Source organism: Leuciscus leuciscus (genome assembly GCF_965113295.1).
Source record: "Leuciscus leuciscus genome assembly, chromosome: 18".
Classification (NCBI taxonomy): Eukaryota; Metazoa; Chordata; class Actinopteri; order Cypriniformes; family Leuciscidae; genus Leuciscus; species Leuciscus leuciscus.
Window position 1 is genome coordinate 1640569 of NC_138742.1, and position 26032 is coordinate 1666600.

The window sequence follows — 26032 nt, forward strand, 5'->3', positions numbered from 1 at the left end:
TAATCTGTGAAAAAATCAAGCTCCTCCCAGTGGTCCTATTGCCATTTGCAGAAATACACCGCTCCCGGTAAGAAACAACCAATCAGAGCCAGGAGGAGTGTCTTAGCAGTGTCAATCATGCTTGTGTACGCGCTGATCACCCCCCTCTCTCGCACAGCGCGTACCGTCCGTCGTTCAAAATCAAGATAGCCGGTGTGCCGCAGCTGTGCTAATGGCGGACAAACAACTAAAACTGCCAATTTCTGGAGTGGCACCAGCTCATGCAGCAAAGACAGGTAAACGGAAAAAGACCGATGACGATAAACAAGCCCGTCGGAGCCCATTGACTCAGTGTCAAAGCTCTAGCCGCATAACATACAGATACAATGTCACGCACTGTGCAAAGCAACAATAGAAATCTGCTAATTCACTGGCTTGTCATGTTGCTGAAATAATGTACTAGCAAACCTTATTTAGCATTACTTGCATACTGTAACGTTACCGTTATATTATCTTGCTAGCTATTTGAAAGAGTGCAATGTAATGAAGTTACATTACATGTATTGCAAAATACGTAATGATTTGAGGACCAAGTTTGAAGTCAAAGTATGGGCAGGCCATAGTCAATATAAAGCACATTGTTGATGTTTCGTCCCTACCAGTGAATGTGCGATAACTGTTTATCCGTCATCGGTGGTCCTGTTTACTAGCCTGCGCGTTCACGGCAGGCTCCGCTGTGGTGGGGGAGGAGCTGTGGAGGGAGGGCTGTAGCACAGCAGAGAGCGAGGGGGAGTGGCCTGTAAGCTGTGCTTGTTCAAATTTTCAGGCTAAGTCAACGTTTTCTAAAAGTTCCCTACTGCAGCTTTAAGTGTGTATTTTGTGTTGTTTATTCATTAATGTGTGTGTTCTGAGTTCTTCTGTTCTCTGTGCAGTTTGGCTTGTGTTAAGCAGCACAAGATGGTGTCGGGATGCTGTGGTGTTCGGGACAAGACCACGTTTGTCCCTCTCGCTGAATTTGATGAGATCAACCTCCTCAACGGTGAGTGTCTGCAGCTGTCTTTACAGAAACCCTGACACGTGTGCTAACTACACTCGCCGCGACACAAGATAAAGCCTCTTCTCCATGTTGATCAGAGTGTTTGTCCTAACCAGCCGCGACGGCGACACGCGACGACTCTATAGGGATCTCCCAGTCACGTGACCCCTAGCCGCGTGTCAGCCATTTTGACGGAATACTATTGCACAAGCGCACATACATGAGAATGCGGATTATCACGTTTTATGGCTGCGAATTGATTAAAATAACGAATAATGGTCACTGTATTAATTATCTTGAGCCTGCTGAAATGTTCCTATAAATATATTTTCTTTCCAACTGTGCAATCTTAATAAATAGGCTAAATATATTTATCCACTAAGCTACAGCAGTCCTGTGCTCGTCTTCCCATTACGTTTTTTTTCTCTTTCTGACATTTCATACCTGTTGTTACATTTTTTTTTTATTAAATTGACTATAAAAAGATTGCTTGTGTGTGCTAGTGTTCATTCCAGTCTTTTAAAATAGTTGAATGAATGCTCGCGAGGTGCCTGTAATGATTTTGAATAGGCTAACGTTAGGCTATTTAATCAATAATGTACACAGGGTAGAGGAGAACGACAGTCAACTACTTTGAATATTATAGCATTTTGGACATAAACATGTAAATAGTGAAAAGACTGACATTGAAAAATGACACAGAATGATTAAAATTTAATATTTAAATATTTAATCAAAATAAATAAATGTTGGTGGTTTGCACTGATGTTATTCATTTGTTCTCACACACTTCAGCGTCGCGGTCACTGGCCACTATCTATTATTAGCGCAGCGGCCGTCAGCTAACTCTTCACGTCATGTCATCATAAAAAGAAATATACAAGAGGAAGATAAAATAATTAGGAATCATAGATCCATATGAAGCACCACGAGTTCTTTTTACAGGCATTAAATGTGTAGAAAAACTTCCTGACATTGAGTTCGGTGACATTTACAGCTACCTTATTCACTTCCCATCACGCTACACCGGAGCTTCATTAAAAGCATACAAAAGCTTAGCAGGCTATCGGTATCACGAGTCCGGATGGGTCAGCAACTCTTTGATTTGGACGCCAGCGGGGAAGGATTTTTCAATCATCACGCAAAGGTTGGTAAATAGATGAATATTTCGCGACGAGCTGTATTATCACCAGCGGTTTAGCATTTTCTATTCCGTCAAGATGGCTGCTCCAAATGGCGTGACGTCACGCGGGACGTCCCTATTTTAGAAACGGTTTCTATTTTTCTGCGACGTCGCGCTGGAACAACAAACACAAAGTGTGGCGATGATAATCTCAGGTCCTGTTTATGTGCTTTATTTAATGTTAAAAGCATGTCATGTGACTCTGAATATCATTTAGTGCTCCAGCTTTGTGGCTGTAAAAGCAACAGTGGATAATTCACCTCAGATCTAGAAATTAAACAAATGGAAACAAGAACGTTCAAACTGTGAACAAACAAGTGTATTCTTTGACAAAGATTGTGTTAGTAACTCAGTAGCCTATGTTTTTGAATAATGTTTAAATGGTGTAATATTTGTGAATTTGATTATGTAGATACTTATCCATTTTCTTGCAATTGCGTCAAGATTACTCTCTGGTGCCGCATGACTCCGCCCACACATTTTCTTTTGAAAATCATATTTCATATGTTACAAAAACAGCCTTTTTCCACCTTAGAAACATTGCTAAGCTACGTAATATGCTATCAGTTTCTGATGCAGAAAAGTTAGTTCATGCATTCATGACCTCGAGACTGGATTACTGTAATGCTTTATTAGCTGGTTGTCCTGCATCCTCAATAAACAAGCTACAGTTAGTCCAAAATGCCGCCGCTAGAGTTCTTACGAGATCAAGAAAATATGATCATATAACACCGATTTTATCATCACTGCATTGGTTACCTATAAAGCTCCGTATTAATTATAAGGTATTGCTACTGACTTATAAAGCCCTAAACGGCTTAGCTCCAGTCTATTTAACGGATCTTCTATCGCCCTATAATCCATCGCGCTCTTTAAGATCACTAAATTCAAGGCTTTTGGTCATACCTAGGATATCCAGAACCACCAAAGGAGGGAGAGCATTTTCACATTTGGCTCCAAAACTCTGGAATAGTCTTCCTGATACTGTTCGTTGCTCAGACTCGCTCTCCCAGTTTAAAACTAGATTAAAGTCGCATCTCTTCAGCCAGGCATTCATATAATCCTACAGTTCAAACTACAATCCGGCCTCTAGCTCATAAATGCCAGAGGAGAACTGGCCCCCGACTGAGCCTGGGTTCTCCCAAGGTTTTTTTTCTCCATTAAGGCACCTGATGGAGTTTTAGGACACCATTAGGTCACTTGATGGAGTTTTTCGGTTCCTTGCCACTGTTGCCTTTGGCTTGCTCAGTTGGGGATATTTTGGGGATATTTAATTTAATTTTATCAATCAATAAATTCCTCTTGAAACAAACTTTGTTGTATTATTTTAATTTAATACTGTGAAGCTGCTTTGATACAATCTGTATTGTGAAAAGCGCTATACAAATAAACTTGACTTGACTTGACACACTGTTCTGATTGGCTGACTCCGCCCACACGCTGTTCTGATTGTCTGACTCCGCCCACATGCTGTTCTGATTGGCTGACTCCACCCACACACTGTTCTAATTGGCTGACTCCACCCACACGCTGTTCTGATTGGCTGACTCCGCCCACATGCTGTTCTGATTGGCTGACTCCCCCCACACACTGTTCTGATTGGCTGTGGGTTTTGATTGATTTTGACTCCTCTCGCAGTCGCGTCTAGTGTGGACAGACAAATCATTTGTCGCTGGAATCTTATCGCGTCTGGTTAGGACACAGTGTGATAGTTACACAGCTTAATGAATGTGATGAGTTGTTGTTGAAGATAATGGTCCGCTCATGTAGATTACAGGTTTCTGGAGGACACCGCTCGACTGAGTCAACAGTCCAACAGAGACGCCGTCCTGCTCGGCAGCCGTCGACACCCGAAGGAGGTGAGTGCCATCCGGGTCACGGCACCAAACGTGACCGGTCCTACTAAACCTGCTCCTACTAAACCCGCTCCATGCGGGATTCGAACCTGTGTCTCTAGCGTGGGAGCCGGGCACACACAGACAAAGCGGCTCCTGAAGACAAAAAAGCCGAGGACATGTAACTCACACACTCTTCTGTGAGCGTGACGTCATGGTCGGTCACGCTGAGGCCGTTCTCAAGATGCGACGTCGAAGTTCCACTTCAAAAGGAACTCACTTCTGTTTCCCTCTTTCAAGGGCATGTGGATGATCAGGAGAGCAAGAGCAGCCAAAGTCACCCTGAAGCTTCTGCCCAAAATGTTCAGCAAACATCGGGAGAACAGAACCGTCTTCAGAAGAGCGTGAGTCTCTGGGATTCATTTGTGCTGAAAAGCTTTATCGTTATATGATTGTACATGTACATCTACATTAGGGGCAGGAATCGGCAAAAAATTTGACGATTCGATAGTATTGCGGTTCGATTCTGCGATATATTACGATTCATGTCCCTAATATTAAAGAAAAAGGCATTACAAAAAATTTGCTCAACTCACTTCAAATGTCACATTTAATTCTGTGAACATTATCTTCTACACATGAACTGAAGTGCACAAACGTTGTCCTTGAACATTCAGGACACAGGACCTCATTACACAGGACAGGACGTCATTATTCTCTGAATAGGAGACCTCTCACATGAATGGTGAGCTCCCAGCACATAACTTACAATTATTTAAATACAATAGAGTAACATAAACCTGAGAATAATCATATAAATAAGAGTAACTTAGAGCTTCAATCAAAGTGAGAAAAATCAACAAAACTGTGTAGCCGACTGCTGGAGTCCAGTCCTCTTGACTGCAAGGTCATCTACCAAAATTAATTTGGGAATATACTACCAGAGCCCGTCTACGGAGAGCCTGGCCACTCCCTATTAAGTCCTATTGTACCGAATTGTGGTTGTAGTTCCACCAGAGCTCCACTGGGGGTGATCGCCCATGAGTGCAGACTGAATGGGAGTCTATGGGGCTAGACGGCTAAATTTGTCTCTTTCACCCGATTGCCGTTGAGAAATCTCAGATTTGATTGTAGGTTTTGCAAGTTCAACATGTGTTATAGGTCGAAAGTTGAATGAACGAGTACTTATGTCCTTTCGGTTTCTTACAGGTTGAGTTGTTGTTGCCCATAACACACTAGCATTCTGCTAATGAACGCTGATTGGTCAGTGAAGGACTGATTACGACCAGAGATACCGCTTGATGGGCTTTTAAAACAACAAAACAGAAACTCTTCCAGCACGTGTGTTTGCCTGTGTCGGCTGTGTTTCGCCATAGACCTCCATTCATTCTGCACTCGTCCTGTGAGCGCCCTCATGTGGAGCCAGAGTTGAACTGCAACCAGTTCAGAAGCCGGAAGTTTACTGAGAGTGGAACTTCTCCCCTTATTAGACATTCTCTGATACTACTCGTTTTTCAATGAAAACCGAAATTTACCCACACTTTCAATTTGAAAGAAGACGTCGTGTGCAACCGGTTGTGATGGTGAAGCCATTTTCATTTGAATTTGCTGTTGAATGCACGACGACAAAGCACCGCAACAAGCGCCACCTTGTGGATGTAATACGCAAATGTAAATTATCACAGTGAACTCCGAGAAAACCAATGGAGAAACCCGAAAGTAATTTTATAATTAAACATTGCAATACTTTGCGCTACTGTATGGATATAATTGTGTGCGCAAAATATCGCGATACTGAACAGAATAGATTTATTTTTATTTTTATCCAAAGCGACATTGCATTTCAAGGTACACATGATAGTATGGATTCATTGTATGTATGTACAGTACAGGCCAAAAGTTTGGACACATTACTATTTTTAATGTTTTTGAAAGAAGTTTCTTCTGCTCATCAAGCCTGCATTTATTTGATCAAAAATACAGAAAAAAAAGTAATATTATGATATATTATTACAATTTAAAATAATTGGTTTTCAATTTATTATACTTTAAATTATAATTTATTTCTGTGATGCAAAGCTGAATTTTCAGGATCATTACTCCAGTCTATCACATGATCCTTTAGAAATCATTCTAATATTCTGATTTATTATGAGTGTTGGACACAGTTCTGCTGCCTAATATATTTGATGAATAAAAGGTTAAAAAGAACTGCATTTATTTTAAAATAAAAAAAATATTTTCTAATAATATAAATCTTCTTTACTATCACTTTTTTATCAATGTAACACATCCTTGCTGAATAAAAGTATTGATTTATTTCAAAAAAAGAAAGAAAAAAAAATGACTGACCAGTAGTGGATATTGCTGTTACAGAAGATTTCTATTTTTAAAACATTTGCTTTTTTCTTTTTTTCTTTTTTTTACTTTTGACTTTTTATTCATCAAAGTATCCTAAAAAAGTATCACAGGTTATGAAAAAATATTAAGCAGCAGAACTGTTTCCAACTTTGATAATGAATCATCATATTAGAATGATTTCTAAAGGATCATGTGATAGACTGGAGTAATGATCCTGAAAATTCAGCTTTGCATCACAGAAATAAATGATCATTTAAAGTATAATAAATTGAAAACCAATTATTTTAAATTGTAATAATATATCACAATATAAATTTTTTCTGTATTTTTGATCAAATAAATGCAGGCTTGATGAGCAGAAGAAACTTCTTTCAAAAACATTAAAAATAGTAATGTGTCCAAACTTTTGACCTGTACTGTAATTAATTGTAATTCCACCTGCAGATCGCCATAAGAATCATAATAAGTAGGGAAGCTCGATATATCGGCCACCATATCGGTATCGGCCGATTTATGTAAATTGATTTAAAAAAAATATGATTGGAATCACTTCAAAAAAGGAAAATACAGTTAAGTTAATATCGGCTACATAAAATCATAATGAGAACATTATAATTGTGTGCTTTAGACGTGGCTTTTAATCGTGAAACTTACGTTTTTGTAATCAGGCTCTCAAAAATGATATAAAAATTTGGATTTAGATTTATCGGCCAATATATCGGTTATCGGCTTTCAAATATAAAGAATTATCGGTTATCGGTATCGGCCAATTTTTTCATAACGGTGCATCCCTTTTAATAAGCATGCGCTATCTTCATCAGCGCTCAGCGACATGTTTTCTAATGTGACGTGTATTTAAAATTTATGTTTAATAAATTGTTGAATTTATCGTTGAGTTTTTTTATTTATTTTGTTAAATTGTTGAGTAAAATTATGTTTTCAAGCCTGAGTCAAGATGGGGCGTCTGTGTTGTAATGCTTAGTGTTTAAAACAACCCAGTGAATGAATTAAACATCTTACCTTTGGGAAGTTGGAGGTTATCCAAGTTAAGTTAAAGATGTTATTTATGATGAATTTGAAGAAGAAAAAAATTTATTTTCAGGAATTAAAATTCTCAAGTTTTGTCTTTAGAAAAATCCTAAGAAAAAATATTAGAAAATTCTTTAAGATATGTTAGAAAATAAGAAGAAAATAGCAGTTTTATGATTTAATGTTTTGTGAATCCGCTCCTGGTGCAGTCATGTCACAAACATGCTTTCACACAGCTGTGTGTAGTTTTGCATTGAGCCACATGGTGGCGCTCTTGGTAAGAGCAGTGATGCTGAGGGGTTTTGTCTCATCTGATGGACGTGGCTCTTGATAAATGTATGTTTCTGGTGCTGCCCAATGGGATCCTGTTATTTAATGGTGTGTTTTCAGCAGAAAGCTGGCAGAACAGTCTGTCGAGCCGGATCATAAATCATTACTCTCTGTTCTGTTTTTTTTAATAAGCGTAATTAATGTCATTGAAGATGAGAGATCATCTACTGAACACACCTCTCTTCATGACATCACCTCATCCCATATACGGCAGTGGAGTGGACACTGGTGATTGGCTGTGCTCAGCAAGGGCATTAGTGATTGGCCGAGTCTGTTGCAGAGAGTCTTGTGATTGGCCCGAGTGAGATCCAGGGATGCTGTGATTGGCTAAGTTTACAATTAGCATATATACTAATAAGGTTTCTAGTAGTCTGTCCTGTGTTGATAAAAATAAAAAAAAGCATTTGCCAAGTATGCTAGTAATTTTAATGTAGCTCTTTTGGGACAAGTGGCAAGCTTTCGGACTTTTTTTGATCAGGCAATCTGATTGGCTGTCAGCTTCTTGGAGTAAAGTAACAGGATTTATTTTTTTTTTTTAATCGGTTTGTCTGGCAACGAACTTGTCGAACCGGTTTAATAAAGCATGAACACAGTTTGGCTTTTAAGCGGCGTCAAGTGTTTTGTTTGAGGCTTTTAAACTAGTATCCTGTGCAGTATTTCTGTGACGGTTTGGGTTTTCTGCACACTAGGCCGTGATTTAAGTGTCCAATGTGACGGAAGCAGCGACGGATCATTTCTTCCGTACCTTGGCGTACATTTTATCAAAAAAGATAAATCCATTGGTTATGAATGAGAGCTTTTAGTCGATTGTAGGAAAGGAGTGTTTGTTGTTTCCTTGATTAATATTCTACCCTTTTTACCGGAAATATTGAATCAAGATCAGAATCAAATCACAAGCAAATCACCCCCCCCCCATCCATAATTATCACTCCAAGCTAAACTGTTATGTACAATACATTTACATTTACATTTATTCATTTAGCTGACGCTTTTATCCAAAGCGACTTACAATTGCTACATATGTCAGAGGTCGCACGCCTCTGGAGTAACTAGGGGTTAAGTGTCTTGCTCAGGGACACATTGGTGTCTCACAGTGGATTCGAACCCGGGTCTCTCACACCAAAGGCATGTGTCTTATCCATTGCGCCACCACCACCCCTGGTGTAATATACAATATACAATAATATACAGTAATATACAATAATATACAATCAAACCCAAATGTATTCAGACACCTTCAACATTTCTCACATTATCTCAGTTTATTCACTATAGTTTAGAAAATGGTAATAAAATATGAGCAGAACTCAGTTGATATTTGACTGGTTTTGTCCGTCGTTCTGTTAGACTGTCTCACACATGAATTATGTTGAATATCTGTCAGCTGTTAAATTTAACTAAACAATTAGATAATACCAGTTTAGCTCAACCAATCACCAAGCAATGCTTCATTGTGTTCAGTCTGTGTGTAAAAAGAGCATTAGCAATTAAAGACAAAACACTTCAGCAAAACATGATCAGCTCAAAGTGTCCCAATCATTTCTGGTGCCAAATGTCACTGGTAGTCTCTGCATGAAGAATATTTGGGTATAATATGTCACAGTTTACTTTATTTTGCAATCCTCACTTACATAAATGAGCTATTGTGTCCTGATCACACTAGTGTGAACATATCTGGTGTCTGAATCCTCTTTGGTTTGACTGTATGTGACGTTCTGCCGGCATGAGCGACAGAAGCAGGACAAACGAGGGAAAGGAATGGGTTTCAGAATGTACCAAGTACACAATATCAGAAGCAGATGTTCAGCAACTGCTCACGGTTAGCGACACGCTGCGCTGTAGCCAGATGTGCCGAGGGAAGGCCGCGTAAAGCCAAGCCATGAAGCCAAAAGTGAACGTTCAAATTCACAAACACACCCATCAGACGCAGTGCGATCCCAATGCAGAGCTTTAGGTCAGAGTTCACGCTTTAGGATGCTGCATGTTGGCGTGTTGTTGCACATGTGTTCTGGATGAAGTTTTACAGCCGCTGAATGAGTCTAAATCACCGTAATGCTGATCGGTGTGCTTCCTCAGGAGGACCGCTGTCAGCTCCTTAACAAGACACTTAGCAGAACTCGCTAATTCTTTCGGAAATGATAAACGGCGGTACTTTTGGCATCTCGTCGTGGAACACGGAGGACATGAGAAAGACGGACATCTGTGGGGTTTATATCGAGGACACGAGGAGTTTTCCTGTCCGTCGTAGCCACTATGTTAATGTTGCGTAGAGGTAATGCAACGTTTCGTGAACAAAATGGGAAATATTCGTACCGAAACCGTTCGAGGATAATACAGAATTCTCAGTGTATCTGCTTTTTATTTAACACTATGACCTTTCTTTTTCACACCTTCATTCTTGCAGATCGTGATGCACTGGGGTCTCATTTATAAAACTGCGCGGAGGATCATTACTAAAAGTGTACATGCACCGAAAGCCAAAAATGGCGTACGGCAAAAAATATTCGGACTCACACTTACCAGTCAGAAGTTTTGGATCGGTAAGATTTTTACCGATTTTCTTCTTTCTTCTGTTCACCAAGGCTTTTTAAAATGTAATTTATTCCTGTGATTAGAGATGCACCGATATGAAAATTTTGGCCGATACCGATAATTCGTTACATTTGAAAGCCGATAACCGATATATTGGCCGATAAATTGAAATCCAAATTTGTAATTACTTTTTGAGAGCCTGATTACAAAAACAAAAGTTTCACCATTAAAAGCCACGACCCAAAACACACAATTTTATGAAGCCGATATCACGGCACATTACTGTATTTTCCTTATTTGAAGTGATTCCAACCATATTTCAAGCAATTTAAAGCCATCATGTTGAACAGTCGCATCTGAAGAGTCTCAGCTGAAGGAAATAATACATTATTTATCGGCTTTAATATACCGGACAAATTTTCTTATCAGGCCGACAACGATAACATAAATTAGCATATATCGGCCGATACCGATATGGTGGCCGATATATCGTTCATCTCTACCTGTGATCAAAGCTGAATTTTCAGCATCATTACTCCAGTCTTCAGTGTCACATGATCCTTCAGAAATCATTCTAATATGATGATTTGATGCTCAAGAAACATTCATTATTATCAATGTTGAAAATAGTTGTGTACAATTTTACTTCAGGACTCTAAAATGAATAGAAAGTTCAAAAGAACAGCATTTATTTGAAATAGAATCTTTTGTACAGTTTTTATGCACTATTGTAACCTAATCTTCCTTGCATTCACATCAAGGAAATTATATTTAAAAACAATTGTTTCAAAAGTTAATGCACTTTAAAAAGTGAATGTCTTTTCATTTTAATATAAGATGCAATGCTTGATTTGGTTTATATTTGCTCATTGCGCTCGCTTGCACCCTCTTGTGGGCATATGAGACTAAACAGTACTTTTTTTCCTCTATTATTAAGGATTGCCTTTAGAATTTGAAGATAATTTTGCTAATATTTAAGAGGGAAATTTGAATTGAGCTTTTCAGCCATTTTGACAGCCCTAGTTTCGCCAAACTCTCTAAAATGTTCGTACGCATGGGTCAGAGGTTACTTACAGGTGCACAAATTTTCCCGTCAAGTTTATTTTTATAAATCACAACTTGTGCGTTGGAAACAAGCGGCAATCTTACGGAAGTGACTTAACCTGCAGTTCATCGACTGGCCACTAGAGACCTGCTACAAAAGAGAGTCAATCATTTACAGCAGAAAAACACATGTTTACAGCCTGGTGCAAAACGTGGTTTTGGTCTATATAGCTAATCTTGCCCTTCATGACGAGTGTGAGGGGGGTGAATGTTTTTTATAACTCATCCGTTTAAATTATATTAAGCCTTAAAGTTCTGCATAATTAAGGGTGTGGCCACTTGAGTGACAGGTGGATTGCTGCCGATGTCACTTCTAGCCGTTTGTCTGCTGTCTGTTTGCGTCACCTCAGCTAATCCGCCTCGCTGCACATTTTCGTTTATCCGGGAGTGACGCGCGGCCAAGATGGCGACGACCGGCTCCGCCCACTTTGGGCTTCAGAAACGCTCTTCAGAAACACTACGGGTGACGTCACGCACGCTACGTCCATATTTTTTTTTACAGTCTATGATTGAAACTGGCGGAAGTGGTGTTTTGTGCAACGCAGCGGTTATAAATGAGGCTCCTGGTCACTTTGTTTCCACTCTGTACTGCGTTCGAGTGCCTTTGCTTTAGACGTTATGCAGACTTTACTGCGCAACATCTGCCTTAGGTGAAGGGCCAGCTTGTGTTTGGGAGTGTATGTGCCGTTACCTTCGAGATGTCATGTAGAATAACCAATTAATTATCGAGCGGGACGTGTTGTCCATGAGCGCCAGGGCTCGTTTGGAGTGATGTTGACTTCTGCAGGTGTCATTAAGCTGCTGTTGGAACGAGTCCTTGCAGGTTTTTTGGGGCCTCTGAATGAATTCTGCGGTCTTTACAGGCTTTTAATATGTTTCTGAGTGCTGTGTGCCTGTGCAGAACTCACCAGCTCCATCCTAAAGTGATGCACCATTAACCATGGATTTCTGCATTTTCATCCTATATATATATATATGTTGTTGTTTAAAGGAGTTGTTCCCTTCAGAATTAAAATTTCCTGATAATTAACTCTCCCCCACGTCATCCAAGATATTCATGCTTTTCTTTCTTCAGTCGAAAATAAATTAAGGTTTTTGGGGTATTTTCCTCCATATAGTGACTTCAGCGGGTCGAAGGTCCAGATGTGAGTTTCAGTGCAGCTTCAAAGTCTCGACACGATCCCAGCCGAGGAATAAGAGTCTTATCTAGGCAAACCAGCTGACTTTTTTATAACAAAAATAAACATTTATATACTTTTTAACCACAAATGCTTGTCTTGCACGTCCACGACGGCTTCACTCATTACGTAATGACGTTGGAAAGGTCAGGCCGTAACACGACGTAGGCTAGACGGAAAATGTAGAGTAGGGTGAAAATGTTCATTTTCTCCAACTTCAGATCGTCCGAAATTGATATTTTACCTTTTATTTTATTTGATTGTGTAAATTGACTCAGTCTTTGCACGTTCACTTTGTAAACACTAGGTCGGTTCTTCCGCCTACGTCACGCTTGACCTTTCAACACGATTACGTAATGTGTGTCTCATCACAGCTAGTGGAAGACGAGCATTTGTGGTTAAAAAGTATATAAATGTTTATTTTTGTTATAAAATGTCGGCTGGTTTGTCTAGATAAGACTCTTATGGCGCTTTTCCACTACACAGTACCAGCTCGCCTCGACTTGACTCGGCTCTGTTTGGTTTTCCACTGTGTAAAAGTTGTACCTGTACCTGCTTCCAGGTACTTTTTTTCGTACCACCTCCGGCGAGGTTCTGAGCGAGCTGAGGCGATACTAAAATGTGACGTGAAAACACAGCAGACTGCTGATTGGTCAGAGAGAATCGTCACTATTCACTGCGTCATCATTGCACGCGCCAGACGGAGTATCCTGAATAAAAAACAGCAAAAACAAAAACAGCATACACTCGATTTCCTCCATTGTCCTGTGTGTTTGGGTAGCGGGTGTGTCTCGCGCGTCTCGCGTAAAAGATTAAGTCACGGCAGTATCCTGCGGCGTCGCTATGACGACCAGGTACTATTGTGGAGGTACTATCTGCAATGGAAAACGGAGCGAAAAGCGAGCCGAGCTGAGTCGAGTCGAGTCGAGCTGGTACTGGTAATGGAAAAGCGCCATTATTCCTCGGCTGGATCGTGTCGAGACTGTGAAGCTGCACTGAAACTCACATCTGGACCTTCAACCCGTTGGACCCCATTGAAGACACTATATGGAGGAAAATCCTGCAATGTTTTCCTCAAAAATCTTCATTTCTTTTCCACTGAAGAGAGAAAGACATGAACATCTTGGGTGATGTGGGGGAGAGTTAATTATCAGGAATAATTTTAAATAAAGTGAATTAACAGTTCTGTATAAGCAGGTTTTTAGTTATAATGAAGCTTGACTGTTTCTTTTCTCTTTAGACCACAGGGGTTTTAACTCATTCCTCAGACGTTGATTGCTTCTGGCTGCTTACTGCAAATAAACGCCATTAGTAATTTGAAAAGCTTATTTAGTCTAAGACTTCTGGCACTTTCCGACGTTCCTGATTCTGTTGATAATGATTTCCTGAGAGTGACATAATAAACGCATTGTTAAACCAACCACAACTCTTACCCAACAGGCTTTGCTGTTCCAGCGTCTTTTTGAAATTTCTCACTCATGAGATCATCTGACTGAACCTGATCTCTGCTGTTTGTTGGTTTTCAGAGTCTATTCATGGTTTGCATCGATAAACCTTTTGTGTTTTGCACTGAGCCCACCCGATGCAGTGATTTCAGTGATGGCCATGTGGACGTGTTTCAGTACCAGTTCAAAGTGACTAAAACTGTGTGTTTAAGACTTAAAGAGGACATATTATGCACATTGTTACAAGATTTAAAAGGAGTCTTAGGTGTCCCTAGAAGTGCAGTGGGGATGGATGATATTATCATATATCAAAGATGATTATAACTGTCAGTTACCAGACGATTATCAACAATGTCTGGGAAAAATGTCAAATATGAATTCAATATTTTTTTTTTATCTAGTTACACTCTATACCCAAACACTGGGTTGTTACGTCTGACCCAGGATCTGGGTTACACAAACACTACCCAAACACTGGGTTGTTACGTCTGACCCAGGATCTGGGTTACACAAACACTACCCAAACACTGGGTTGTTACGTCTGACCCAGGATCTGGGTTACACAAACACTACCCAAACACTGGGTTGTTACGTCTGACCCAGGATCTGGGTTACACAAACACTACCCAAACACTGGGTTGTTACGTCTGACACAGGATCTGGGTTACACAAACACTACCCAAACACTGGGTTGTTACGTCTGACCCAGGATCTGGGTTACACAAAAACTTCCCAAACACTGGGTTGTTACGTCTGACCCAGGATCTGGGTTACACAAACACTACCCAAACACTGGGTTGTTACGTCTGACCCAAGATCTGGGTTACACAAACACTACCCAAACACTGGGTTGTTACGTCTGACCCAGGATATGGGTTACACAAAAACTTCCCAAACACTGGGTTGTTACGTCTGACCCAGGATATGGGTTACACAAAAACTACCCAAACACTGGGTTGTTACGTCTGACCCAGGATCTGGGTTACACAAACACTACCCAAACACTGGGTTGTTACGTCTGACCCATGATCTGGGTTACACTGTGATGTCACAATGTATAGAAAATGTGAACGACTCATTTTGAGACACTGTTTATGATTTATGGGGAATATTAAATAAGGAGTGGGTGGATTATAGGGTGGTTGTCACACTGCCGACACACATGTACAGTTAAACCAAAGTTTATTCAGACACCTTCAACATTTCTCACATTATCACAGTTTATTCGCTATAGTTTAGAAAATGGTTATAAAATATGACAAGAACTCAGAGTTATGAACTCAGTTGATATTTGACTGGTTTTGTCCGTCCTTCTGTTAGACTGTCTCACACATGAATTATGTTGAATATCTGTCAGCTGTTAAATTTAACTACACAATTAGATAATACCAGTTTAGCTCAACCAATCACCAAGCAATGCTTCATTTTGTTCAGTCTGTGTGTAAAAAGAGCATTAGCAATTAAAGACAAAACACTTCAGCAAAACATGATCAGCTCAAAGTGTCCCAATCATTTTTGGTCCAAAATGTCACTGGCAGTCTCTGTGTGAAGAATATTTGGGTATAATATGTCACAGCTTACTTTATTATCCTATGCTCTGTATGCCTTGCATGCATTACTGTATGTTTCAAAGACCATGTAAAAGTGAATTTTGCATATTAGGTCCCCTGTAAAGGTGCCACGAAGTCAACAAAGGTCAGTTTGAGCTCTCGAATCTTTACAGTACTCCCTGTGAGAAAAGATCTGGACTTGAGCGACCAGTTGGGAGCTGTAGCTGAGGGCTAACCAGGTGTGTGAAAGATAACACACCTTTTAATGATTTTTCCTTGCCCAGGGCCTACAACAGGTGTATGATCGACTTGACCTCACCGTTGAAGAATCCTTCTGTATCCCAATATTATTATGAAAACAAAACCCGTGTCTATGGTGATTTAGAAATCTTACACGTCTTTTCGTATTACACTTGGGTGGTGTCTCCATTTTTCCTGTCCGCTGGCATCTCTCCGAACAGAAATATCCAAAACATTTACTTGATATCCATAAAAATCTCGTTTTATGAGAAATGATTAGGGGTTAATCATGATCCAAATTAAGGAGTTAAAATAATAAACTTTTTTTTTTTTTTTTTTTTTTTGAATCATGAACTAAATCCATTTAAACCATTTCTCAGAAAACAAGACCTCCTTTCTTAAGATGTTTTGGATCCTAGTTATGGATGCGTGATATATCAGCCACCATATCAGTATCGGCCGATATATGATCTTTTTTAACTTTAGCGTTAGGCTCTCAAAAACTGTATAAAAATTTGGATTTAGATTTATCGGCCAATACATCGGTTGTTATCAGCTTTCAAAGAAGAATTATCGGTTATCGGTATCGACCAAAATTGGTGCATCACTAATCCTAGTATCTTTATTCAAGAATGCTTAGATACACTGTAAATAATTTTTTTAAGTACTATCAACTTGGATGTTTAAGTCATTGCAACTTAAATTACATTAAACTGTCAATTGTTTGATGCGAAAAGCATTGGATAGACATTACAAAAAAAAAAAATTATGCAGCTCAGAGATTGCATGAATATGAGTGAAAAATGATATATTTATATATAATACAAAATGTATTTATTATCGTCATATTTACTAATCCTCCTCCTCTGATTTTTATTTTAGTTTTATTAAGGACTTATTTATAGGCCTATTTCATTTTGTTATTTAATAAAATTTGTGTGCATGTAATACATTTTTTTTTAAATAAATAATATACATATACACATACATTTTATTTATTTTGCAAATAAATAAAACATTTTATATGAATAAAAAAAAAAAAATATATATATACAGTACCAGTCAAAAGTTTGGAAACATTACTATTTTTAATGTTTTTGAAAGAAGTCTCTTATGCTCATCAAGCCTGCAGTTAAAAAAAACAACAACAAAAAAACAGTAATATTATGAAATATTATTACAATTTAAAATAATGGTTCTCTTTTTTAATATACTTTAAAATGTAATTTATTTTTGTGATGCAAAGCTGAATTTTCATCAGCAAGTACTCCAGTCTTTGGTGTCTTATGATCCTTCAGAAATCATTCTAAAGCCCTATTCGCACTGGATTAGTATTATCTGGGGACCTCGTGTGATTTAGAAATTACCCACCCACATCTGAATTTCGTGTGGCGCATTCGCACGGGATAAACGAAGCCTGTGATTTTACTCGAAATTACTGACATATCTCCCGGATATGATTGTCAACTGGCTATTGCTTGGAAATATCTTGTCGTTATTATAGGTCTAGCTGTATGATATAACATAAACAGAAGAATGTTCCTTACCGCATGCTGCTATACATGTCTGTAAGGAACATGGAACAATGTGCCGCTGCCGCTCACATGCAGCCAACATTCACTGGCAATCCTACAGCTACGATCCGTTTATTTGGGACTATTTCGGCTACAAAAAGAGGTACTTTAACTGCAGTGTTATAAAGTTGTGGATGGTTGTCTTTTTTAAAAAGTATTTTGTCTTTTATTTTTCGTGTTCGCATTTATGAGGAAAACGTGACCGTTCTTCATCACGGACGCGACCGCTCTGAACGCATGCAGCACTAAAACTGCTTTAAAACTTTCACAGATACCTAAAACAGAAAGCACAAAGCCTTTCTTTAAAACGAATTTCGTTTTGTATTAATTGTATCTTAATTTTAATCAGTGTTTTATTATCCAATTTCCTGGATTTAAGTAAGAAGTAAGAAGTAAATATAGATTTTCAAGACACGGAGGGCGCCAGCGCCTCAACTGAACAGCGCTATCATCCATGAACCGAAACTCAGCGTATAAGGTAGCCTACTCTCCTCACACACGTAAAAAAAAAAAAAAAAAAAAATTATATATATATATATATTATCTACAGAAATCTCTACTTTTAAACAAAACCATTCAAAACAAAATTTAATTAAATGTGCATTTCTCTCCAGCGCGTTCACTAGGATACTGCGAAGATCGTGAGTCAGTAGCCTATCGTCATCTTTGCAGCCGACACAGAAAACACTTGTTTATTAATAAACAATTAAAATGTTTCATTGCAATAGTTTACATATTCAGAATCATTACTTTTGCTGGTTCTTAGTGACAGCTTTTAGGTGCCGTTTACATGAACGCGTCACTGCATCAGCACCAGAGAGAGAGAGAGAGAGATTTTTTTGAACTTATTTTTAGGAATTATAGCCTAATGAACAAACAAATATCTATTAAGGGCGCCGCCACGTTGTATTGCGTAGAACGTTCACCAAATTCTTACAGAAATATGTTCTAAATATTGCAAGGTTTTTTTTTTTTTTTCAATATCGTGCAGCCCTAGTGTAGGCTATAGCCATGACCCCGCACCCAAATACTATCAAAACACTCCAACGCAATCTCCATTCTTCGCGAAAGATGGATAAAAAAGCGCACAGAAAAAAAAAACATTGACAAAATTATAAACGACCCGCCAAATCACAGAGATGCCGATTCGCACGGGACTAATATTATCACAGGACCTCGGTGTTCGGCGAAATATGGTAGGTCATTTGCGGGGGAATTTTTACTTTACAAATTACAGACATGGCCGATTCGCACGGGATTAAGATCACAGACAATCTCCGCGATTATTACAAATTACTAGAGGTCACCAGGTAATACTTATCCCGTGCGAATAGGGCTTAATATGATGATTTGATACTCAGTTATTATCAATGATGGAAACAGTTGTGCTGTTTAATATATTTTTTTGGAATACTTTTTTCAGGATTCATTGATGAGTAAAACGTTAACAGCATTTATTCATTAAAACAGCATTTATTCAAAATAAAAACATTTCTAACAATATAAATCGTTACCATCACCTTTTATCAATTTAACGCATCCTTGTTGAATTAAAGTACTAATTTCTTAAAAAAAAAAAAATTATTGTTCCCAAACTTTTGAACGGTAGTGTATATTGTTACAAAAGATTTCTATTCTAAATAAATACAGTTCTTTTTAACTTTTTATTCATCAAATAATCCTGAAAAAAGTATCTCAGGTTATAAAAAAAATATTAAGCAGCAGAACTGTTTCCAACATTGATCATAAATCAGCATATTAGAATGATTTCTGAAGGATCATAAGACACCAAAGACTGGAGTACTTGCTGATGAAAATTCAGCTTTGCATCACAAAAATAAATTACATTTTAAAGTATATTAAAAAAGAGAACCATTATTTTAAATTGTAATAATATTTCATAATATTAGTTTTATTTTTTATTTATTTTTTAACTGCAGGCTTGATGAGCATAAGAGACTTCTTTCAAAAACATTAAAAATAGTAACGTTTCCAAACTTTTGACTGGTACTGTATATATATATATATATATATATATATATGCACACACTTTTTAAAATATTTAAATAAAAAATATATAAATGCACAATTATATATATGATTATTTATTATATATAATTTCGTTATGTATTTATACATTTAATTTTATTATTTAATAAAATGTCTTAATATTTGTTTATAAATAATTAAATAGAATATGTAATACATAATTTATTTAATAAATATATATATATATATATATATATATATATATATATATTATATACTGTATATTTATATAATATAAATAAATAAATATTTATTTATTTATTTATTTTCTTTAAATTGCTTAACTTATTTTGATGAGTTAAAGCAATGTAAAAACATATGTTGTCATAACATATTGATCATATAAAGTTTTTAAAGTGTATTTCTCCTGGAAAAGAAGCCAAAAAATGTTGAGGAAGATGTTGAGTTTTTTCCATTAGGGGAAAAGAAAAAAGTTTCCATTGGATGTTGTAGGCGTAACAATGCCTTCGCACCTGGTTTTCCAGGACTTCTCCACCACGCCTTCCACCCTGATCTCCAGCGGGATGCCAAGCCTGTGCAAACTCATAAATACCTTTGCCTGGAGGGCGGCAGAACTCCATATCGGTATCTGCCGATTTTTTTATGTTATCGTTATCGGCCCGATAATAAAATTTGTCCGATATATTAAAGCCAGTAAATAATGTATTATTTCCTCCAGCTGAGACTCTTCAGATGCGCACTGTTCATAATGATGGCTTTAATTGCTTGAAATATGATTGTAACCACTTCAAAAAAGGAAAATACGGTTCAGTGCAATATGTCTATCATATCAGCTACATAAAATCATAATGCGAACATTATAATTGTGCATTTGGGACATGGATTGCAATGGTGGGACTCTTGTTTTTGTGATCAGGCTCTCAAACATTTTAAAAAATTGGATTTAGATTTATTGGCCAATATATCGGTTATTTCAAATATAATGAATTATCGGTTATCGGCCAAAATGTTCGTATCGGTGCATCCCTAATCCTAGTATCTCTATTCAAGATATTGCTACTTGAAAAGAATCCAAAAATGTTGACAAGGAAAATCCCTTTTGCAGTGCATCACATCTCTTTTTCCATTAGGGGAAAAAAAAACTTTAAAAAAAGTTTCCATTGGATGTTGTAGGCGTAACAATGCCTTCGCACCTGGTATTCCAGGACTTTTCCACCACGCCTTCCATCCTGATCTCTAGCGGGACGCCAAGCCTGTGCAAACTCATAAATACCTTTGCCTGGAGGGCGAACGTCTTTACACCTGTGAAAGTAAACCCTGCTCTCCTCCAAACCCCAGTCCTTCGCCCTGACCTGCTGCCCACCCCAGGCTGGAAAACCACCACCATTCCTGTCCACACTCCTCTGCCAGAACCTTGATATCTGATCTCGCGTCTCAAGTGTGTGTTTTGGAGGGGCTGGTTGTGTAACAGTGCCATCTGGATCTGGTGTGTGTGTGCGCTCAGGTCTTGGCAGAGACTCTTTTGGGATTGGCACGCAGTGGAAGCGGATGAGTCAGCGGATGATGGGCATATCAAAGATTCCTCTTGTTCTAGTCATGTGATTCGTGATGTATATAGCAAATAAGTCAGTGCTGAGTATTTCATTGACTTTTGGCCCATTTTGACTCGTGCAGAGTTAAACTGGAGAAAGTTTGTCCCATTAAAGTGTTTGTTTAGCCATAACTTGTCGTCCATTATGTCGTTTCCGAACACTTGAGACCTTTGTTCATCATCGAAACACAGATTGAGATAGTTTTTAATGCAAACTGAGAGGTTTCTGTCCATCGAAAGTCTATTCACTCAAAACTTAGTGAGGTTCATAAAGGCAGCATAAAATAAATCCATATAAAGTGAGCGTTTTAAACCAAGTCTTTTTTCACTTAGGCTTTTACACTTAAAAATATTGATCAAATGATCTTGATTTTAGATTTCCAAAGTTTTCTCAATTTACATTTTTTGAATAAAAAAATCCTACATTAAAGCATCAACCCACCCACCCATCATCCATCCACACATCCACTCATCCATCCATCCATCCACCCACCCATCCACACATCCATCCACCCACCCATCCATCCATCCACCATCATCCATCCACACATCATCCATCCACACATCATCCATCCACCCATCATCCATCCACACATCCATCCACCCACCCATCCATCCATCCACCATCATCCATCCACACATCCACTCATACATCCACCCACCCACCCATCCATCCATCCACCCACCCACCCATCCATCCATCCACCCATCATCCATCCACTCATCCATCCACTCATCCACCCATCCACTCATCCACACGTCCATCCACTCATCCATCCATGCATCCACCCACCCATCCACTCATCCATCCATCCATCCATCCATCCACCCACCCATCCACTCATCCATCCATCCATCCATCCATCCATCCATCCACACACCCATCCACTCATCCATCCACCCACTCATCCATCCATCCACTCATCCATCCATCCATCCACTCATCCATCCATCCACTCATCCATCCACCCATCCACTCATCCACCCACCCATCCATTCACCCACCCATCCATAATCCACTCATTCAGTCATCCATGCACTCATCCACCGATCCACTCACCCACCCATCCATTCATCCATCCATCCACCCACCCACTCACTCATCCATCCACTCATCCACCCATCCACTCATCCATTCATCCACTCATCCATCCACTCATCCACCCATCCACTCATCCATTCATCCACTCATCCATCCATCCACTCACCCACCCATCCATTCATACATCCATCCACTCATCCATCCACTCATCCATTCATCCACTCCATCCACTCACCCACCCACCCATCCATTCATACATCCATACATCCATTCATACATCCATCCAGTCATCCATCCATCCATCCATCCACTCATCCATCCACCCACTCATCCATCCATCCATCCATCCATCCATCCATCCACTCATCCATTCATCCACTCATCCATCCACCCATCCATCCATCCACTCATCCATCCACCCACCCACTCATCCATCCATCCACCCATCCATCCACCCACTCATCCATACACCCACTCATTCATCCATACACCCACTCATCCATCCACCCATCCATCCACCCACTCATCCATCCATCCACCCATCCATCCATCCACTCACCCATCCATCCATCCATCCATCCACTCACCCATCCATCCATCCACTCACCCATCCATCCATCCACTCACCCACCCAGCCATCCATCCACTCACCCACCCATCCATTCATCCAGCCACCCACCCACTCACTCATCCATTCATCCATCCATCCACCCATCTATTCATCCACCCACCCATTCATCCACCCACCCACTCACTCATCCATCCACTCCTCCATTCATACATCCATCCACTCATCCATCCATCCATCCATCCACCCATCATCCATCCACACATCCATTCACCCATCATCCATCCACCCATCATCCATCCACCCATCATCCTTCCACACATCCACTCATTCACCCACCCATCCACTCATCCACACGTCCATCCACCCATCCACTCATCCACACGTCCATCCACTCATCCATCCATGCATCCACCCACCCATCCACTCATCCATCCATCCATCCATCCACCCACCCATCCACTCATCCATCCATCCATCCACACACCCATCCACTCATCCATCCACCCACCCATCCACTCATCCATCCATCCATCCATCCACTCATCCATCCACCCATCCACTCATCCACCCACCCATCCATTCACCCACCCATCCATCATCCACTCATTCAGTCATCCATGCACTCATCCACCGATCCACTCACCCACCCACCCATCCATTCATCCATCCATCCATCCACCCACCCACCCACTCACTCACCCACCCACCCACTCACCCACCCACTCACTCACCCACCCACTCACTCACTCATCCATCCACTCATCCACCCATCCACTCATCCATTCATCCACCCATCCACTCATCCATCCATCCACTCACCCACCCATCCATTCATACATCCATCCACTCATCCATTCATCCACCCATCCACTCCATCCATCCACTCACCCACCCACCCATCCATTCATACATCCATACATCCATTCATACATCCATCCATCCATCCATCCACTCATCCATCCATCCACCCACCCACTCATCCATCCATCCATCCACTCATCCATCCACCCACCCACTCATCCATCCATCCATCCATCCATCCACTCATCCATTCATCCACTCATCCATCCATCCACCCATCCATCCATCCACTCATCCATCCACCCACCCACTCATCCATCCACTCATCCATACACCCACTCATTCATCCATCCACCCACTCATCCATCCACCCATCCACTCACCCATCCATCCATCCATCCATCCATCCACTCACCCACCCATCCACTCACCCATCCATCCATCCACTCACCCACCCACCCATCCATCCACTCACCCACCCATCCATTCATCCAGCCACCCACTCACTCATCCATTCATCCATCCATCCACCCATCTATTCATCCACCCACCCATTCATCCACCCACCCACCCACTCACTCATCCATCCACTCATCCATTCATACATCCATCCACTCATCCATCCATCCATCCACCCATCATCCATCCACACATCCATCCACCCATCATCCTTCCACACATCCACTCATTCATCCACACATCCACTCATCCATCCATCCACCCACTCATCCATCCACCCACCCATCCATCCACACATCCACTCATCTATCCATCATCCATCCACACATCCATCCACTCATCCATCCATCCACTCATCCATCCATCCATCCACTCATCCATCCACCCACCCACTCATCCATCCATCCACCCACCCACTCATCCATCCACCCACCCACCCACTCATCCACCCACTCATCCATCCATCCATCCACTCATCCATCCATCCATCCACTCATCCATCCATCCATCCACTCATCCATCCACCCACCCACTCATCCATCCATCCACTCATCCACCCACCCACTCATCCATCCATCCATCCATCCACTCATCCACCCACCCACTCATCCATCCATCCATCCATCCACTCATCCACCCACCCACTCATCCATCCATCCATCCATCCATCCACTCATCCACCCACCCACCCACCCACTCATCCATCCATCCATCCACTCATCCATCCACCCATCCACTCATCCATCCACCCAACCACCCACTCATCCATCCACTGACCCACCTGTCCGTCCGTCTCAAAACATTTTATAGTCCGGCAAGTCACACCAAAATTTTATTGATCGATTGAGGTTAAGTTGTTTGGCAACCCTAACTTGAGCTAATAAATCTCCGTGTGACATCTTCAGCAGTTTGTTCTTGGCATCCATGTGCCCTGCAGCAGCTCCAGTGAGTGTGGGATCTGCCCGGCCCATAACAGGACTCTCAGGGGCTGGATTTGGTTTCTGTTCGTCCTCATATTGCCAGGATCGTGCTGACAGAGCCAAGTTTTCTGGTTTGTGCATGTCGCATTAAGAGTTCTTGAGTGTAAAACTCTTAGCAGCAGCTGTGGAAGTGGTCAGCGGGATTTCATGTTCTTTGAATCTTGTAAAGAAATCTTTCGTTTTATTGTCTGTACTCCAGTTCTGCCACTCAACATGGGGTTTCTGCCAGCTGAACTATCGTCATCATAACCATGATGCCCAGCATTGATTCGTTCCCTCCAAACACACATCTTCTCGAACGCATTGGCAACATTGGCCTGTCAGACACTGGCGACACTCCAGCATGTTGTTCCAGTAAATACTAACCATGATGCCAGGCAGGGCTTGATCAACACATGTGCAATCTGAATCATGTGAACCGGTTTATTGTTGTGCATAGTCTGGACTGTCCAGCTTTGTCAAAGAGTTTGATTACTGGAAAAACTTTGCTGTTTGCCGGCACACTGACTTTTTTGGAACATAACTTTCTTTCTGTTAGAACATTGAGAACATGATTTCAGTGCTTCACATCGATCTGATTTTCATATTCTTCATACAGTGTCTACCAGTAACATTTTGGGACCAAAAATGATTGGGACACTTTGAGCTGATCATGTTTTGCTGAAGTGTTTTGTCTTTAATTGCTAATGCTCTTTTTACACACAGACTGAACAAAATGAAGCATTGCTTGGTGATTGGTTGAGCTAAACTGGTATTATCTAATTGTGTAGTTAAATTTAACAGCTGACAGATATTCAACATAATTCATGTGTGAGACAGTCTAACAGAAGGACGGACAAAACCAGTCAAATATCAACTGAGTTCTGCTCATATTTTATTACCATTTTCTAAACTATAGCGAATAAACTGTGATAATGTGAGGAATGTTGAAGGTGTCTGAATAAAATCTGGCTTGACTGTATGTTGCAGTATGTGGTCTAGATGGTGTTTTGGGAACCATAACTCCGTTGTGAAATATCTTTCTGGTTTTAATCCTGCAGGGAAGGACGATTCCACTGGTATCTGAAGATCCATTTTCCTCAGAGCAATGCGGTTTATTCAGAGAGGTATGAAACACCCTTCTCTTCTGTTTCGGTATTTTTTTTTCAGTATAAAATTATGCTATTTTAAAGTTTCCTAATGTTGTTGTGGAGTCTCCTACA

General features: G+C 40.2%; 1 protein-coding gene across 2 annotated transcripts in view; it reads left to right on the forward strand.

The window, feature by feature from the left end:
- Positions 1-26032, forward strand: part of znhit6 (zinc finger HIT-type containing 6) — a 53500-nt gene that overhangs the window by 5010 nt on the left and 22458 nt on the right. For both annotated transcript variants that reach the window (XM_082145944.1, XM_082145945.1), the window contains exons 3-6: positions 912-1018; positions 3969-4057; positions 4334-4437; positions 25871-25936. In XM_082145944.1, the coding sequence (XP_082002070.1) occupies positions 912-1018; positions 3969-4057; positions 4334-4437; positions 25871-25936 (366 nt within the window). The remainder of the gene's footprint in view (positions 1-911; positions 1019-3968; positions 4058-4333; positions 4438-25870; positions 25937-26032) is intronic.